The following is a 20,328-nucleotide window of genomic DNA, read 5'->3' as shown; positions in this document are numbered from 1 at the left end:
TTTGCAGAGATTATTCATTTCTCTGTCTCTATCAGCCACCTTGGCAGGACCACATTGCCCATACATGGGGTGCACGCTTACAAGTTTATGCTAAATTGGTGTTTGCCACTCAACAGCACACTGGTTGTATCCATTCTCAATCCATTTTCATAGAACAGCAATGGAATTTCCTTTGGCTCTTTTTAAAGATATGGAACAAGGACCTTGACTTGTAAGTCATAACATTTGCCTAAGTGTAGGTCACTGGTCTCATTTTTAGGTGAGATTTTTAGAGTTACAAAGTAGTCACTATGTGGGTTGTTCGGATGCTTATGTGATATAAACCATTTCAAACTGGCAGACAAGTGCCACAGAATATCATATTAAACCCATTCAGTGGGTTTGCCCATTAGGGCAAATGATTTCCACTGTTTCAAAAGAATATATATATATATATACACATATATATATTTAATTTTCATATTCTCTAATATATACGTATATATGTTGATAATATTTGAATAAAACACATAGGACTACATGGAAAAGACACACAATTTGATTTACTGAAGGAAGAAAATAAAGATCTGATACCTTTCAGCCTTTGAATGTATTGTTGGACACTTATTTCCAGACATTTCATGCATAAACACACATCGGAGGACCTCAACATCACCCTTAAATTGTTATTTAAAATGCTCTAAAAAGGTTCATAACCCAACTTTCAAATTATCATTTGCCTGCCCAAGAAGTAGAAAACAGAAGAAATAACTTGAAATGTTCATGTTAAATCAATGACGAGGAAATGAGAAAATATGAAAAAAATAAGTAACATTATTTCTTCTCTCTGTGTCTCTGTTTCTCTCTTTTGGATTATAATCTTTACTAGATATTGTGGCAAAGATGGTTCTTTGTAAATCTTACATTTTAGGGGTAATTTACTTCACTCTACTCAAACATTTTTTTCCTATTTGGAAAAGTAGTTTTATATTATTTAATTCAGCTTTTATATTTCATGTTATTTAATTCAGATAAGATAATTAATGTGTAAAACTTTTGTTCACTGTGCTACAGAACCCTGCAAAAATTAAAACAACAACAACAACAACAAAAACATGAGTTTTAGAAAGAGACAGAATTTAGTTTGAACACTAGTCATGCCACATACTGTCGGTCATAGAGGTCCTTCTATAGTTAATTAACCTGTCTGGGCCTCAGTTTTCATTTTTATAATGTGGACAATGATATTCACAGAGTTGCTGTGAGGATGAAATGGTAACATATATGTGTAAAGTGTCTGGCACATACAGTTCCAGTGATCAATACCATTTAACCTGGCTGACTATGAACTACAAAGGATGCTTTATGCATTGAACATTTACGAATGTAAGTCTTACGCTATTCCCATAAAGCTTATTTTGGTCCCATTATACAGACATGTAAGTAAAGAATAGAGATATTGAATAATTTACCATCGCTACATAAGTCTTAAGTTGTAGAAGCAGAATTTTAACTGAGGTCCATCTATTTGGTCATCTCTTGCTTTGCTTTGTTAAAAAAAAATTCAAAACTTAGAACAAACATTTTATTATTTCTTATGATTTTATGGATTATAGGAATGAAGTGGGTGGTTCTTACACAAAATGTCAACCACAGCGGCAGCCGTATGATGGTAGTGGTGTTGGGGTGAGGCTGTACGTCTGAGATGGTTCACTCACAGACTGGCACTGAGTGCGGACTATCTTCTGGGAGCTCAGATGAGGCTGTGCAGTACCACATGCAGCCTCATACTAGGGATTGCCTTCACTCAGCACAGAGGCTGGCTTCCAGAATGGATGTTGCAAGAGGACAAGCTCCAGTGTGCAGACATGGAAGTGTTCATCACACTTCATTATGCCCCATTGGCTAAGGCGTGTCACATGGAAAGGCCCAGGGTCAATGTGGACAAGAACTATTCAAGGGCATGAATACTGAAAGAGCCTGTTAAGGCAACTAAAGTAATAGCCCATCACAACACTTGCTGTCAGAAGCACACTTTTCTGTTCTAACTATCATAGCTGTTGATAATCTTTTGTTCTCTTTGGACAGCATGTTGGTGAATGCCTTGAGTAGACTTAAAATTTTCTGACAGAGTCAATGACATATTTTTAGTAAGCTCCTATACTTTTCTGATTTCAAATAAAGGCATAAAGTTTCGATTTTATATATGTGGTTTCAAAATAAATTCTAGTTTTATGAAGAAAAATCCTCAAAGATTTAAATTGTTTTTATGTTTTTTAAAAAATATCATTCTGAATTGGGTTATATGTCTTAATTCATTAGTGAATAAAATAAGGAGAAATGTTACATTCCATACCTTGTAATTATATAAATGAAATGACTATATAGTAACCTATTTCTTACAGTTTATTACAAATTTTGGATTTTTTAAAAATTTACTTCCAAAAGAATGACCTTTATCCTATTATTTCTAAGAAAGCAGGGTTTTTACTCCAGAAATTATAATCTTTTTTCATTTTGTATAAATTACAATAATGTATTTCTAATGCCATATATGTAGATGGGATTCAGAGAGAATTTTCTATTTAAAAATTTTATTCCAGATAAAGCATTCTACTCATATATGAACTTTATTTCTAAAACAAAATTAGTTTACCTTAATGACCCTAAATATTGACACTGTTTCTTCTATTAATGTTTACATGTAGAAAAAAATGTAATCCTTTACTGTTGATTCATTAAAGAAAATTGCCAATGATTTACAGGTAATATCATTTCAAAGCTATTTGGTGACCAATGCAAACTCTGATAATGTCATAGCCTAGGATCAAGAGTCTTAGGGGCAATATCAGGGGTGGGGGGCTGAACTAAGTCATTCCCTTAATGATTTGATATTACTTTTTAAGCCTTTTCTTTTTTCTTAAGACAATTGACTTAGATAGTGAAAGAAGTAACGAAGAAAATCAGCAACTTACTTTTTGTGACAACACCTTCGAGGCGAATGATATTCGGGTGGTCAAACTGACCCATGATACTCGCTTCTCTTAGAAAATCTCTTCTTTGACGATCCACGTGTCCACCTTTCAGAGTTTTAATGGCAACTGGGATCTCTCTTTTCCCTGGTGTCTTCAAACGTCCACTACAGACTTCTCCAAATTCACCTTAAAACATAAACAAAAGCCATTATTTATCTCAAGAGAATACTTATATTTTGGAAGAGTCAAATTGCCACCATACAGTGCCATTCTTTTTTGTTTAATGTAAGGACTCTCAAGTGTGTTGTTTTCACATAAAATTTCTTTCTTAAAAATTAAGTTTGTAAGAATACACTTGATCCATGGCATATACAATGAATGATGGGATGCATATTCATATGCTGCATCAGAGGAACCACAGTGATAGATAACCTTGATCTGCTGAGAAATTATGACTAGCAGAATGGGTACGCTAATATAATTCTATGGAAAAGCAATCACTGCATAGGGTTTCCTATTCCTGCTCTCAATCATAATATAGGGGCCAAATGCTTGCTCTATTCAGGGAATCTGTCAGCCCTGTATGGTTAATTTGATCCCCTCAGCCATGTGCTAGGGTTTTATTGATAATTAGAGGTCAATGTTATGGTCAACTGGTATGTGAACATATTGAAAAATCCACACCAAGCAAACAGAAAGTACTGACCAGGCTGTGGTCCATAGAAGACTCGGTGCATATGACATTGGGGTTTTAAAGTATCTTCAACCATAGCAAGTGATTACCAGTCTAAATTTTGAGCCATATGGATGTCCTTACCAAATAGATTAAATAATGCCCAGATACTAGTCAAGTATTTAGAACATATCTATTCAGTGCTAGAATGTCAGCCTCCATAGTGGCTGGGACTACAGGTATCTACCACAAGACACGGCTATTTTTTTTAGAGATGGGGTCTTGCTCTTGCTCAGGTTGGTAAACTCCTGAGCTCAGGCAGTCCTTCTCCCTTAGCCTCCCAGAGTGCTGGGATTATAAGCATGAGTCTCCCTGCCCAGCTTATCAGTCATTGTCAACCTTTTTTAGCTCGTGGCACATTTGAACCTATAGTTAAACTTATCCGACACACTTAAATTATGTTGATCCAAAAAAAAAAAAAAAAAAGTATACTTATTTTGTACTTCTTTTGAAAATCATTTAATTAATGACCTTGAAAATTTTTATGGCCCACCTAAGATCCTCTCACGCCATACCAGTGTGCCACAACACACTGGTTGAAATCACTGACTCAGATAATTAAAAGAAACAGGGATGTTCTAGACAGTAGTACATAAAGAGAGTGAGAGAAATGAAGACAAAGTTTCCAGGATTCAAAACAATAAGGAGAACGATGTGGACACAGGGCAGCAAAGAGGCAGGAGGGGATACTGTGTAGTCAAAGTCATGGCCTTTCTCAGAGCAATGCACTGAGAAATTTCAACAAAGCTGGAAATTCCAGACTCTCAATTTTTCTAGGGCTGATTATCTGCATTTATATAAGAATATATTTGATAATTGATCCCAAATTTATTGATTGATAAAGTGAGGATAATAAGCCTTCAAAAATTCTACTGCTTTTCCTGTAAGGATATTGAGAAAATCAAAAATGACAATATATGAGAGAGGGCTTATGAACTATAAAGCACTATTTATAAAGTGCTTTAAGTTACTTATATCTTTAGTAGGATAAAAGAAACACAAAATTAAAGCATCTTTGGTCTATTAGCGGCTTTGATCAATGCTGAAATATAGGGTTAAATGTAGAAGATCAAATTAAATTTTTACAGTAAAATAGATTTCAATTATCTATATTTTATTTGAAAAATTTATCATAGTCAACTAAATGTTGCCTACATATGAATATTAACCACACTTTGGTGTATATAGTAAGAACTTTAGGTAAAAAAATATCTAGAAGGGTAATAAGGTGAAATTTTGTTTCCTGAAAAGAATGTGTACTCATGTATATTAGAAATATAAAGCAGTCTAACACAAGAGTTTATTTCCTATATGTAAAATGAAGAAACAAGCAAACAGAAACTACTGACCAGACTGCGGTCCCAGGAAGACTCAGTGCATATGACCCCGGAGTTTTACAAATCTTGTATAAATTTGGCATCAAAGATAAGACTTATACTTTTTTATTTAATGATCTCTCAACTTCTTGGATGATATATATTCTCATTTCACAAGAAAAAGAAACTATTTTTTTCAGTTCTCCTTGTAATACTATTTTTATTTTTTAAGGATTTTCTCATAAAATATACCAATTGATAGAAACTTTCAATATTTTTCTATTGAGACCTGAACCTTGGGAGAAAAAGTGTGTGTATGTTTTAAACTAATGCCCAACATATCCAGGTCTAGTAAAATATCCAGGTTCATTCTCATATCACTCTGAGTTGTTCTAATAAATATCTAGAAAAATAAATCTTTCTTCTTCTCTTTTTGTCTTAATACATCTGCTAGTATTTATAAAGATTCAGCAATATTTTAAAACCTCTCATCTGTCATAAGTCCATAATTTTTCTGTTCACATTTTATAGGAATTTAAATAAACCTTTGAATAAATGAAATAAATGAGAACTCTATTATTTTTTTATCAAGACAGACACAGTGGTAATTTTCTTTGGTTTTCTGTTGTCTGAAATTCATGTATCTTATTAACACCAGGCAGGTGTTTTCTTCATGTCAAGCTTTGCGTGATCAAGCTGTTATCACACTTATTTCAGTGGCACTAAATATGGTCTCCTCAATTAAAGATCTGAGACTCCTGGTGCATTCTTTAGGAAAAGTCCAAAAAGCTCAGTCACAGAATGTATTAAAACTCTTATCCATAGTAGGCCTGGATGTACATATCACACAGATTGGAAGAAATATTATAAATTATGTGCATAATTTCAGATACTGCACGAGACTAATTTATTTTGTTGTAGCAAGAACAGAGGCTTGTATATAATCATAAGTAAGAGAAATTACTTTTCAGTGAGATCTCTTAACATTTATATGTCCTGATTAGTATATAACTAACTCATTGACTACAGGAATATGTTATCATTTATTCTTTTCCAAACAGATGCAATAATTATTAGAAAGCTGGGACTTCTATAGAGAGTGCTTATCTTGTTTCAGGTCTAAGAACTTAATACATATTTTATTCTTCACAGCAAAATCTGTAATATAGGTACTGCTATTATCCCACTTAATAGATAGGGAAACTGAGGCACATGACCTAAGTAACTTATCCATGGTGACACAACTAGAAAGTAGTGCAATTGTCATTTCAACCTAGATTGTATGGCTGCAGAGTCCACGCTTTGTGACCACTGTTCTCTCCTCTCTGAACTGTTTATCATCAATACTATTTTCTTATATTACTATGCTAGGTTCTGTATTACTAACAATGGTATCTTCAAACCAATAATTGTACAGTGTTCAAACACATGAACTGGATATGGACAGGTAGATGCAATGATAAAGTTATATCTTAGAAATCCTTCACAATTGAATGAAAATGCAGACCTAGATCAAATATGTTGTCTGTTAGAGGGTTTGAAAAAATCACCACAGTCTAGTTTTAAGATAGTAAAGAAAATTATATTTAGGAAAATTGATATTCTGCCACTGACAGCCCATTCATTCACTAGCCAACAACTCTCTCTCTCCTTGGATGTTGGTAAAACATTTCTGGGCAAGCAATTTTATTGTATAATATACAGTCATGTTAAAATATCAATTACTATTAGATTTTCCAAATAAGGCCCAGATAGTTGAACTAAAACCAGAAGAGCAGGGGAGAGTCAGTGAAGAACAGTCTGATTTAAGGGAATTCTGTATCAAGATCACTTGGAGGCTTTCTGAAATTTCACTCCCCACATTCTGAGATTCTCTAATCCTTTGAACATCACTGAACAAAGAACCATGCTCCTGATGATTTTTTTTATTACATCTCTGAGGGGTGCTAAATGTTTCTTTGCTCACACTTGCTGTCGACCTCTGACAAAAACGGTTTCCACAAGTTGTCTCCTGTCCTCCCCAGTCTTCCCCCTCCTCGGTCTTTCTCTATGTGGATGGCTCCTTACTAGCAGCAAAGGCTGAGATTTGATGTCTCACCTTCAGGAAACTCTCCTTGACTAACCTGTCTCATTTAGCCTTCCACCATCAACAGGCCCTTTTAACTGCAAAAGAAAAAAAAAAAAGAAAGAAAATAGCAGCCTGTGACATTTGGAAGCTGGCCTGGCTCTCAGAGTTAGGCTATTATGCTCTCCTATTGGATATAATACCAAACTCAGGTAGGGCTACTTGGAAGCCATGATAAAATGCAACAGAATAGGGCTGCTTCATAATTTTGTCTAAGTCCAAACAAAGACAATATCATTGCATCATGACAGAATACCAAATATCCTCTGTCTCTTCAAAAAAAGGGGTGCTAATTTAAAAATATTTAAAAAAAAATTATAGCTTTATTCTCATTCTAGTCTCCCCTCCTCATAGCTAAGATTAATACACTACTAGAAGAAGTTATAGAGGAAAATGCTCTGAGATATCCCCCTGAACAAAGGTTTCTTGGATATGATCCCAAGAACATAGGGAACAAAAGAAAAACTAAACAAATGGGATTGTATTAATGTGTCTAGGTTCTGCACAAAAAAGGAAATAACAGAGTGAAGAGACAACCCATAGATTGGGAGAAAATATCTGCAAATCATCCATCTGACAAGGTGCTAATGTCCAAAATATATAAGGAACTCACCTCAACAAAAAATACAATTTAAATATGGGCAAAGAATCTAAATGGATAATTCTCAAAGGAAGACATACAAGTGGCCAATGGATACATGAAAAAATGCTCATCATCACTAATTGTCAGGAAAATGCAAATTAAAACCACATAGAGATAAGACCTCACACCTGCTCTTATCTAAAAGATGAAAGATAACAAGTGTTAGCAAGAGTGTGGAGAAAAGGAAAATCTTTTGCTCTATTGGTGGGAATGTAAATTAATGCAGCTGTTATGAAAAACTGTATGGAGGTTTTTCAAAACACTAAAAGTAGAAATTACTGTACGATCTATCAATCTCACTTCTGGGCATACGTACAAAGGAACTGAAATCAGTGTACCGAAGAGATATCTGCATTCCATATTCATTGCACATCATTCACAATTGCTAAGATAAGGAAACAATATAGGTATCCATCCTGGGATGAACGGAGAAAGGAGTGGTGTGTACATACACAACAGGATACTATTCCCCCTTTAAAAAAAGGAGCTGATTTGTGAGGTGATTTGTGCTATATGGATGGAAACGGAGGACATTACAAATATAAAATCATCCAGTGGCAGAAGGACTAATACTGCATAATTTCTTATAGGGAACCTAAAAAAAGCTGGATTATTATACTAGAAGTAGAGAGGAGAAAGGTAGTTACCAGATGCTAGGGGAGAGGAGTGGATGGAGAAATGGAAAATACTGATGAAAGGGTACAAAGTTTCAATCAGACAGGAGGAACGTATTTTAATTATCTATTGCATAGAATGGTGACTGTAATAATTGGTACTGCATTGCATATTTCAAAATTGCTGAGATATATTGTAAATATTTTCACCACAATAAAGATAAGTATGTGAGGTGATGGATTTTTTTATATTAGCTTGAATTTAATCATTCTACAATGTAAATATATGTCAACATAACACATTGTACTCCACACACATATATAATAATGTTTTGTCAACTGAAAAAAAATTAAGAGAAATACCCAATAAAATAATTGCCTTTGCTGTCAGGCAGAATCTAATCTAGAACACATACCTACCTCCTTAGAGCCTCTCAAATCACCCATCACAAATCCTAATACTATAATTAATTCTTTCTATCATCTCCTTACTGATACTCCCTAAACTTGTACAACTATAGTATGTGCTTGGTAGACTTTGGCTTGAGAGCACTTTTTACCTTATTAACTACACACCACTTTTGACTATTTGAAATTATCATTGAAGTTCATTTTTAACATGCGTACTCATTATTAGCTGTCTTCTCATTTCAACATTTTCTCCGATCTCACCCTGTCAAGAATAATCTAAGTCATAAAGGCAAGGGCCTTGATTATTTCTATTTCCTTTTGTATTATTTCCTTTTCCTTTTGTCATGCCTGGTTCCCTAATAAACACCTCTTTAACATTTGTTGCATAAATGAAATATTTGAATGAGAGGGTAAAACAACTTGACTCAAAGTTGAGATATTTTAGAGTAAGGTATAAATCAAGGAATTGTCCAATATTTTAAAATGTAAAAAATGTACATAATATCTTTTGCTTTCTTTGTGTTGTGTAGAGTTTGGGGATGCCCATCTATTTCTGTCTTTAGTTTTGTCTTTTTTAAAGAAAAAATTTAGCTGTACAAAATACATTTTTCTATTGTGTAAAGGTTATAGGAAAAATATTTTTAAATAAAGGAATTAAATAATATGAGGCAGAGAGGAAAAACATATAGCATTAGATTTTTAAAATCAGTTCTAGAGATATATGTTAGTCTCCTGAGGTGTTAAGGGAAATTCCATTATTATTAATGTTATCAGAAGAGTCACCTACCTACCTGTATTCAATGCCTGTCATTCAAGAATGAAACACCAGTATTCTTATGATTAATTCTGTCTGATTTCTTCCTGATACATAGCACACCTTCTACACATGAAACAAAACAACACTTTTAAGAAAACTTATAATCAAACCCCAGTTGAGCTGACATTATAATGCTTCTGATTCAATGTCATAGAAAAGTTCGACACAATGCACGATTTCTCGTGCTTAACAAAGCTTGTTTTAATAGGAGGAAGGGACTATGGCACGGGGCAGGACAGGATCTTAGAAGCAAGGACTTCTATTTCTGGCTTCACCATTAATTTGTTTTGTGGCATCAGAGGAAGTCAATTTATGTTTTCCCATTTTAGTGTTAATGTGGGTGGTTTAAATACCTACCACCTGTCCACTACTTGAGAGGTACAAATTATTGTATAAATATTTACAAACCTATTTGAGTCTTACAAAAATTTCATGTAACCACTGAGCCTTTTAAAATTATACTGATACTACAGAGGAAATGTTAAATATGTCACTCTGAGTATCCTTCACTGCTAGGTCTGTAAATCTAGACGAGGAAAACAAGATTTCTTCAAGAATTGAGAATGAGTTTTTAAATATTCTTATCGAACATGATTAAGCATTTCTTTAGGAAGTTAAATAACACATCATCGATTTTCTCTTCACACCACATACCAAACATTAGGTAGCCTCTTTTTTCTTTCTGGTCAAGTTTTTTTTGTTGGTAAAACATGTTCCCAAATACAGCATTGTCCTCAAGGAGACTGAAATTGTCTCCACACCTGAAATCATGAAGTCCAGTATATTATTACTTATTGAATACTCTTATTCATAATATTTGACTTTCCAAACTCATTGACACCTGTGCCCCTAGAACACCTTTCTTATCTGCTGTATTAGCCTCTACCAGATGGCCTCCCATGCCGCCTGCTTTCTAGTCTCAAGATATATTGAATGAGCTCTTCTTTTTTTTTTTTTTTTTTTTTGTAGAGACAGAGTCTCACTGTACCGCCCTCAGGTAGAGTGCCGTGGCGTCACACGGCTCACAGCAACCTCTAACTCTTGGGCTTACGCGATTCTCTTGCCTCAGCCTCCCGAGCAGCTGGGACTACAGGCGCCCGCCACAACGCCCGGCTATTTTTTTGGTTGCAGTTTGGCCGGGGCTGGGTTTGAACCCACCACCCTCGGCATATGGGGCCGGCGCCCTACTCACTGAGCCACAGGCACCGCCCGAGCTCTTCTTTAGAGTAAAAACTATTTGCATTTCAAAACTAGTTATGCCTGATGTGCTATCAGAATTGATTTTCCATTCTGCCATCAGAATAATCCTGTTAGAAATCAAATCAAACAAAAAAGCTTTTGTGACCCAGGGAAAATTACTCAATATCTTTGAGTCTCAGTCTCCGTCATCTATAAAATTTTAGAATACCTGTTTTGCAAAGTTATAAGTAGTAAAAACAACTACCCTATATCTCTGGCACTTCTGTTATTGCTACCACCCAGTTCACTTGCGCTTTGGTCATGTACCTCCTGCAACTGAAACCTAGAACCAGTTCCACCACCTGTCCCTTCTCCTCCCTTAGTCAGGCCACTGGGCATATTTGGAGAATTGGGCAATGGTGTAACTACAAATGTCAGGTTCTCAGCTATATTCTCTTTTCAGGATATATTATCTCAGATGAATGTCTTTCACCACCATCAACTGCTGCCTTTAGGCTATTAAGTCCCAAATCTCCATCTGCAGCTTCAGGCTTCTTTCCTGAATTCTACACTTGTGTAAGCACCTGGACGTTTCCTAAGGACCATCTATCTCATCGGCATCTCCTGTATTAGTCTGCTCAGACTGCCAAAACAAAATACCACAGACTGCATGGTTTAAACAACAAGACTTTATTTTCTCACAGTTCTGAAGGCTTTTGGAAGTCTTCAAGATCAAGGTGCCCCCCCAATTCAGTTCCTGGTGAGGGGGCTCTCTTCCTGGCTGCTCCCTCACTGTGTGCATGGCCTTCCTAGGTGTATGCGTGTGGAGAAAGAAAGAGCTCTGTCTTCCCCTTCTTATAAGGTCAGGATCTCCTTTTACCTTAATTACCTCCTAAAAGTCCTATTTCTGAATGTAGTCAGATGGGACATTAGAGCTTCACCATGTGAATTTTGAGGGGACACAATTCAGTACATAGTATTGTCTAAAACCCACTTTTCCTTCTTTATCCCTTAATTCATTTAGTAGTTGTGGTTTGTTGACTGATGAATCTCCAAGGATGTCCACATTCCAAACCACGAAATTTGTGAATATGTAACTGTATTTAGCTAAAAGAACTTTAAAAATGTATTCAGTTAAGGACCTTGAGATGTGGAGATCATCCTGGATTTTCAACGTAGGCTCAGTGTAATCTCTAGGGTACTTATAAGAGGGAGTCAGAAAAGATAGACATGGAAATGGGGTGATGAAAACAGAGGTAAGAGTCAAAAAGAGATTTGAATATGTTCTGCTGCTATTTGAAGATGAAGGGCCTGGAAGCAGAGGAATGCAGGCTAGCTTTAGACGCTGGAAAAGGGGAAGAAACGGATTTTTCCTTGAAGCCTTCTAGTCAGTCCTGCCAAAAGCTTGACTTTAGTCAGTAAGACTGATTTTGGACTTCTGAATTCAAGAAATATAAAATAATTTATTGTGCTTCTTTAAAAGCCATTAATTTGTGGTAATCATAGATGCACGTAGCTTAGGGCTTGGCACAGAGTAAATTCCCAAATATTAGTTTCCATTTTAGGCTAAACAATATCCTTCTTTTAAGCATAATTTCTCAGTACTTTCCAGCATATCTTTGGCGTTTTTCTTTTAAAGCATTTCTATGATTACTTGTAATTTTCTATTCATTTATCTCTTGTAGTAGATTGTGAAAATATTTTATTTTATTTTGTTTTTAACTGACACATACTAATTTCACATATTTATGAGGCCGAGTGTGATGTTTTAATATATGTATGTACGCACACATTGTGTAATGATCAAATCAGGGTAATTAGCTCATCTACTACCTCAAACGTTTATCATGTCTGTCCTGAGAACAGTCCCAATCCTCTCTTCTAGCTATTTGAAATAGACTCTAGCCACCCTACTGTGCCATAAAGCACCACAACTTACTCCTCCCTTCTAACTGTAACTTTGTGCTTGTTGACCACTTCTTTCCAGCCTCCAACAACTACCATGTTGCTCTCTACGTTGATGGTATCTATGGTTTACATTGCACATGTGAGTGAGATCATGAGGTATTTGTCCTTTCATGTTTGTCTTCGTTCACTCAGCATAACATCCTCTAGTTCATCCATGTTGTTGCAAATGACAGAATTTTTTTTTTTATGGCCAAATAGTATTCGATTGTATATATATGTCACACTTTCTAATTCATTCATCTGTGATGGACATTCAGTTGGTTCCATATCTTGACTATCATGCATCATGCTGCAATAAACACAAAAGTTCAGGTATCTCATTGACATATTGGTTTAGCTCCCTTGGAAATATACTCAGTAATGGGATTGCTGGTTCATATGGAAGTTCTGTTTTTAGTTTTTTGAGGCATCTTCATGCCATTGTTCTAAATGGTTGAACTAATTTACATTCTCACCAGCATACACTGTGAAATGTCTGAGGACAGGGATTTGTCTTTTTTTTAAGTCACCTCACTCTCTATCATAGTGAACACTGTGGCTAACTAGTGTTACAGAATGCTTGATTGTAAAGATGTCCTCATGGCAGACATCTGCATCAGTATTTACCTTTCTGTATGAAAATATGCACTGAACATTTTCAAGAAGTTACTTGAGAAGGCAACTATGAGAGAATAGCATTTACCCCAGTGTATGGAAATTTCTCCATTAGCACAAAGAAGACATTTTGGAATTCAGTCAGGCAGTAACAACGATCAGAATTCACAGAGGAAGGCCTGCATTTAGACAGCCATGACTAAGAAGCTAGGGGATTGTCAGCTGCAGTCATCAAAATGCTTTAAAAAAGGAAGAAAAAGCATCTTTCCAAAAATACTTAGATAATTATTTTGATTAAAAAGTCCAATGAGTGTCCTGAATGACTGTTAAAATTGATACTATACAAGTCCCTAATAGCAGTAAAACTTTGCTTAGCTTTAGTATACTAAAGGCTTACAAATAAAACCAGATTATTAGATCAATTTATCTTAAACTAAACAAAATATTCATAGATAATCAATAACATCTTTGTAAATTAAACCATGATTCAGAATTGTAGACATATTAATGTGATTTTATTTATTCTCCAGGGATTATAACAAGCAGATGTTCTAATAGGATAATAAGCATGAAAAAGTTTGTTGTCATGCTACACCTATATTTTCACTAATACAAACCTTGTATTTTAGATAAAATTTCATTCTGTCAGGATGTCTCTCATAAGACATTTATCATATGTTATAAAAAGTTTATACTTCAGTATTTTAATTATTAAAAGTATTATTTTTCACCAAGTTCCAAATTGCAATATATACTGTTATTATATTACATATATCTAGGAAGGAAATGTGGCAATGAAACTACAAATCCTATCGCTTATAAAAAGCAATCCAAATCAATGATTTTAAAATGAGAAAAAAAATGTGTCTTAGGATTAATGAAGTATGTGCTGAGCATTTTTGTTAGGTTGCATACATCATTAAACAAAAAATATTTCATCACCTCTTTTGCTTCGATAATATATAAGTGCTCATTTAATTATTATAATTGATTGAAATTTTAACAAATTTTAAATTGCAAAAATATAGCTTTATTATAATTTATACAGAATTCAATGATAAAAGCAATCTTATAACAATAATAGAGAAAATTGGGACTGATTTCAGTTTTCCAAATGGAATTTGTTAAGTTCTATGTAATAATATGAAAACTGCCTATGTCATATGAGCAAATGAATAAAAAGAGCCTTATGCATATATATCAAAATACTACATGGTGTTAACACAATTTTATGAAAAGAAAATGTAAATTTTATACTTAGGAAATGGATGAGGAGGATATATACTCAGATAATATTGTATTTCAGTTATTGGCCTGAGGGTAAGATTGCCTTTTCATTCTAATTTTTTCTATTATATATTTTTTGTTGATTTGGTAGGAAAGATTAATCTAACATTTTAATAGCTTATGACAGGTAAATAATGCATTTTAGAAAAAATTGTACAAAATATTTTAAAACTTGGTGATTAAAAGATAACTCTATTTCCCAGTATTCTGGAGAGCTAAAATTTTCATATACATATCAAGTTAAAACCTTCCAGTTGTTATGGAAAAACAGTAATAACTCAGAAAGCAATACGTCAGAATATTTGTAATACAAGTATAAATATGTAATTAGAGTTTTTTAATTTTATAAAGTGTATTTTCTAAAAAGAGATTTTAGAGCTCATTCTTAATCCAACATAATGGGAAAATTTAGACAGTCATTAATACTATCAAACTTTCAAACTCAATATAGGGCCATGGGAACAAAAGTAGTTACTCATTTCAATGTTTGAATATGAAAGTCAGATATTTTATCTAAATACTTCTCCAATTTGTCACCACACACTAAAATTTTGCCATAAGATGTTAACTTACAGGTATAAGAGCATTTCAATTGTTTAGTAACAGATATTTTTCAAAGTGGCTTTGAACTTTAGGGCATGTTTTGTGCTTTGGTAGAGGGTAGAAGGCAAAAAAAGACTGGCTCCAAACCAGGCACAAATACTAATGAGTTTGGATAGTATTAGGTAAATAGTTTATACCTTGGAAAGGAGAAACACAAATCAAACAAACTTTTGCAAATACCAGTTTTGCTAGGGGGTAAAATTTCAGAATTTTTGGAAAGAGTTTGTGTAAAATTGGATTGACGTGTTTTCTGGAATCTGTATGTTTGGTAAAATTTGCAAAAAAACAAAAATCTTTGTGAAGGAAAAGTGTTAAATACAGTAGCATTTCCATTACATAGTTTATGTAATGGATATAGGAAAATTTGGTTTTCTATTCCTCTTGAAGTCAGTTTTATAATACATAATTTTCTAGAAACTTTTATGCAATTTTTACTTTTATTGTCATAGTTGTTTATAAGTATATCAAAACCCCTACCTATATTGGCAGATTTGTAAATTTTGATTGTACTACTGCTGTCCATTTTCATTTTACACTTTTTGAATATGTTCTTACATTATCTATCTCATTTTTGAGACTACAAGAAGCTAAAGTCCAGAACTATTATCCCAAATACTGAATGTCACTTTCAAAATTGTAAAAGTATCCTAAGGAATACACAATGCTTCATGCTTGAGTGCAGCCCTTTCAAAACTAGGAACAACTGCTACTGCAGATACATTTTTTTTTTTTTTTTTTGTAGAGACAGAGTCTCACTGTACCGCCCTCGGGTAGAGTGCCGTGGCGTCACACGGCTCACAGCAACCTCTAACTCCTGGGCTTATGCGATTCTCTTGCCTCAGCCTCCCGAGCAGCTGGGACTACAGGCGCCCGCCACAATACCCGGCTATTTTTTTGTTGCAGTTTGGCTGGGGCTGGGCTTGAACCCGCCACCCTCGGCATATGGGGCCGGCGCCCTACTCACTGAGCCATAGGCGCCGCCCCTGCAGATACATTTTTATACATTGCATCCTATTACATGAAAATAATACTAATAACTATGAAGGTCCTAGGCAGCATGAGAGTGCCTTAAATACATTCATTTATTTAATAAAACTCACTGAACTAATTATAACAAATACAATTACAAATTATAATTATAAAATACCTCACTGAACTAATTATTAAGAATACTAGAGGCTTCAAGTTTGTTTACATGAGCCACTCACAGTAACAGAATTAATTAATTCAAGGATATAGAGAAGATACTCATCATTTTGGAAGCCCGGTAGGAGACAAACACCTCTTTTTTTTATCATGTCTACTCCTATTCTTGTGGTTGAGGTGAATTACTGCTCTTACCAGTGTCCTGCTGTCCTTAAAGGATGTGAAATAGCACATGAAAAAAAAGAACCTGAAAATTATCATCAGTCTGGCATTCTATTATAGGAATATGTTTCTAAAGCAGATCCTTAGATTTTTTTTTTTAATTCATTAAAAAATCCATACTTTTGGTATGGTACTTCCAACTTCAAAATCAATATATTTTCTGCATCCTCAAATTAGACAAGGATAGCAGCAGCTACCCCAAATTAGATATCACTATTTATCATGTCTGAAAGGGAATGTAATGGAGTCAGCTTTGCTACTCTAGTTGACCTCTGCAAGAGTAGCTGTTAAAACCATAAAAATATCATTTAGTCCTGTTTAGATTAACGGCTCCAGAAATGACTGACAGTTACAAAATTATTACACATTTCTAGTACTTCTTAGGATTAACCACATTGTATTCTTCCTGTCAAGAGATAAAGAAAAAATGTAGAATTAAAAAAAAAAATCAGTAGGTCAAGAGAACATAGAAATAAATGGAAATGTATTTTGTAATAATATAAATAAATATCATATAAGTATTTGGGGTTTTTTTGTTTGTTTTTTTATTTTATTTTTTTATTAAATCATAGCTGTGTACATTAGTATGATCATGGAGCATCATACACTTGGTTCATATAAGTATTTGAATTGACATTAATAAAACAGATTTTTCAGGAACTTTCTAAAAAGCTTTTTGTTGCAGGCAACAGGAATACAAGGAGAACAAAGAAAGATATTAAATAGTTGTTGCTGATGTTTCTTTTTCTTTTGTTCTTTTGTAATTAGTGGAAAGCTAGGCAATTACTTTGGATTTTATTACACAGAAAAAATTGTGAATAAAGGAAAATCTGATGGTGTTCATGTTCATGTTAGTGGAATAAACAAAAGTTGCATGCCACTGGTCATGGATGCTATGTTCCTTTTCGATTAGGAAAGAATGACACTCAGAAAAAAAAAAATCCACAACTAAAAAGTAAAATACATTTAGTCTTCATATACAGAGAAAATGTTATTTCAGATATTTTATAAATGGTAGATCCACACACTAGCTGCTCTTTAGATAAAATCACATCAGCCTATTTCTCTACACATCATTTGCTTTTATGTTTAATTTAGTCACAAGTAAACACAACATGTTCTTAACCAATGTATTTGGAATAACATGGATTACTAATTTCTTTTTAATGTTAAATATTTAAAATATATCTCAGAAGATACATTAGAAACAATGACAGTAGTTTGTTTCATGTTGTAAAAAAGGACACGGAAAGGATTTAGGGCTACAAAAGAAGAGAAAAAGTCAGCAGTGTATTTTTGAGGTCTCTCCAGAATTTATCTCATTTTCTAGGACAATGAAAACACAGCAGGCCTAAACTCTGGTTAAGAACGTTGAACATCTGTGTTTATCCCCTTTCCTTCTCTGAATAGAAAGGGGATAGAAAAGGAAAACATTAAGTGTAAACCCTCAAGGACAAAGAGGACAAGAGACAGGACTCTAGTGGATGAGAGTTCAGCAAATTTTTGTAGTTATTGAAGTGACAGTGGAACATTGATGGGAGTAACAGGGAATAAAAGGGAACACAAGAAGTTTATTTTGTTGACAAAAGATAAATTCACATGGACAAAACATAGACTCTTGGTTTAGATGCATCCTTTATGGCAAAGGTCAGGCATGAAACATGGGTCCCAGACAGAGCAAGGGTACATAGTTTGAAAGTTTGAAAGTTTTACAAGGAAGAGTTGACCACTAATTTCCATAAAATATCAGAAGAGTCACTTTTTAAGAAAAAAACAAATAAAATATTCAGGTGAAAGAAAAATTACATATTGGCACTGAAGATCTCAAATGAGACATTTTCCTTTATCATGTAAAGTGAAGCCCACAGTAGACAGTCCTGCACTCTCACACAGGGCCTCCGTTCAGAGCCTCAGCTATAAAGACCAACAGAAAGCCAAGGATCCCCAGACATGTGAGAAGAGAGATAAGAATAACGAGAGAGACAAAAATAATTAAAGAATCAAATAATAGACTCAGCACCCATAGCTCAGTGGTTAGGGAGCTGACCACATGCACCGGGGCTGGAGGGTTCAAACCCGGCCAGGGCCTGCTAAACACCAATGATAATAATAACAGAAAAAAGAAAAAAATAGCCAGGCATTGTGGTGGGCACCTGTAGTGCCAGCTACTTGGGAGGCTGAGGCAAGACAATCACTGTGATGACACAGCACTCTACCAAGGGCGACATAATAAGACTGTGTCTCAAAAAAAAGAAAAAAAAGAATTGAATAATAATCAAGCAAGGAAATAAGCAGAAACAGCAATGGCACATTACAAGGTATTACATCTAAGAAAGATCCGAGTTTAGGGGTCTGGGAGTAGCCAAAGATATATAGTGAGACCCTATCTCTGAAAAAGTAAAAAAAAAAAAAAAAAAGTAGAGCCTGGGGCACAGTGGTGCAAATCTGTAGATTTTCAGCTATAGAAAAGTTGAAAGGTGGGAGAATCACTTGAACCCAGGAGTTGGAGGCTGCAGTGAGTTATGATTCTGACACTGCACTCCAGCCTCAGTGACAGAGAGAAGACTTATCTCTAGAAAACAAAAAAGAATGAAAGAAGAAAGAGATATTCAGAAAATTAGAAAGACGTCTGAAAATTAAAATTGAAGAAAAATATACTCAAGACAAGTCTTAAAAGATATATAAATGTAGTTGAGGATGTCTGTTGGTACATAGACGAAATCAGCATCAACAAGGAACAAATCCAAACACCAAACATATGAGTTAAATCCTTGGGAAAGCAAAAGCTCAACCCAGGAGTTCTATACATGACTGATAGAAATTCCAGGGAGAATAAAGAGAATTCAGATGAGGAAATTAGCCAAGTTTTACTTAATAATAAAGATTTTCAAGGAACTAACATTCCCAACTTGAAAAAGTCTTTACATGTGCAACACACTAATAAATTATTACAAGGTAGAACCTTCCTGGCATGGAACTTGTCAGTTGTAGGTCTGTCCCCTAGATGAGAGCAGAGAAGTGCCTTTAAAATTCAGAGGTGCAAATATTTTTAACTTGAAATTCGATGTCCAATTATTTATATTTATTAAAATTACATTTCCACATATGAAGGAATCCAGTAAACAGAATTCCCCTCCCAAACTGTACACTCTTGCATTCTTAATTAGGAAGCCAATAGAAGATTTTTCCAGAAAAATGAAGATAGTAGATTAAGAGAGAGGAAGATCACAGGATACAGAAAATAATGGTTTCAACTTGGTTAATTGACAAGGAGAAAGGATGAGACCCATGCATCCATCTGAATGGAAATAGGAGAAGAGGGGCTTTAGGAGTGTAATTGCTAGCAGGTCTGGATACACTGAATGATGTTCTAGTCTGGAGAAGGATGGACTAGAGCTTGGCAAACTTTTTTTCAGTCAAGAGCATGACAGTAGATATTTTAGGCTTGTGGGCAATTCTGTCTGATGTAAGTACTAAATTTTACAGTCATAGCACAAGAGTAGCCATAGACAGTAAGTAAATAAATAGGTATAGCAGTGTTCCAATAAAGCAGGCATTGGCCCATGCCGTAATTTGCCTGCTCTAGAGAAAGCCATAAATTTCCAGCAGCATTACCAATAGGACATCAGAAAAGCAAACCTACTCTGGGGAAAGTGGTATTATTAAAAAGGACCTACATAATTCAACAGTTCAACAGTCAGACTCAGAAAGGCTAA

At 34.5% G+C, this 20,328-nt stretch overlaps 1 protein-coding gene across 3 annotated transcripts in view; it reads right to left on the bottom strand.

Annotated features, from left to right (window-relative positions):
* The window catches only part of EPHA6 (EPH receptor A6), a 921,042-nt gene that overhangs the window by 218,442 nt on the left and 682,272 nt on the right, over positions 1–20,328 (bottom strand). For all 3 annotated transcript variants that reach the window (XM_053565807.1, XM_053565808.1, XM_053565809.1), the window contains one exon: positions 2,955–3,140. In XM_053565807.1, coding sequence (XP_053421782.1) covers positions 2,955–3,140 — 186 coding nt within the window. The remainder of the gene's footprint in view (positions 1–2,954; positions 3,141–20,328) is intronic.

This window comes from Nycticebus coucang, chromosome 16 (genome assembly GCF_027406575.1).
Source record: "Nycticebus coucang isolate mNycCou1 chromosome 16, mNycCou1.pri, whole genome shotgun sequence".
Taxonomy (NCBI): Eukaryota; Metazoa; Chordata; class Mammalia; order Primates; family Lorisidae; genus Nycticebus; species Nycticebus coucang.
The sequence above is the reverse complement of the archived record's forward strand: the minus strand, read 5'-3'. Positions and strand labels throughout refer to the sequence as shown.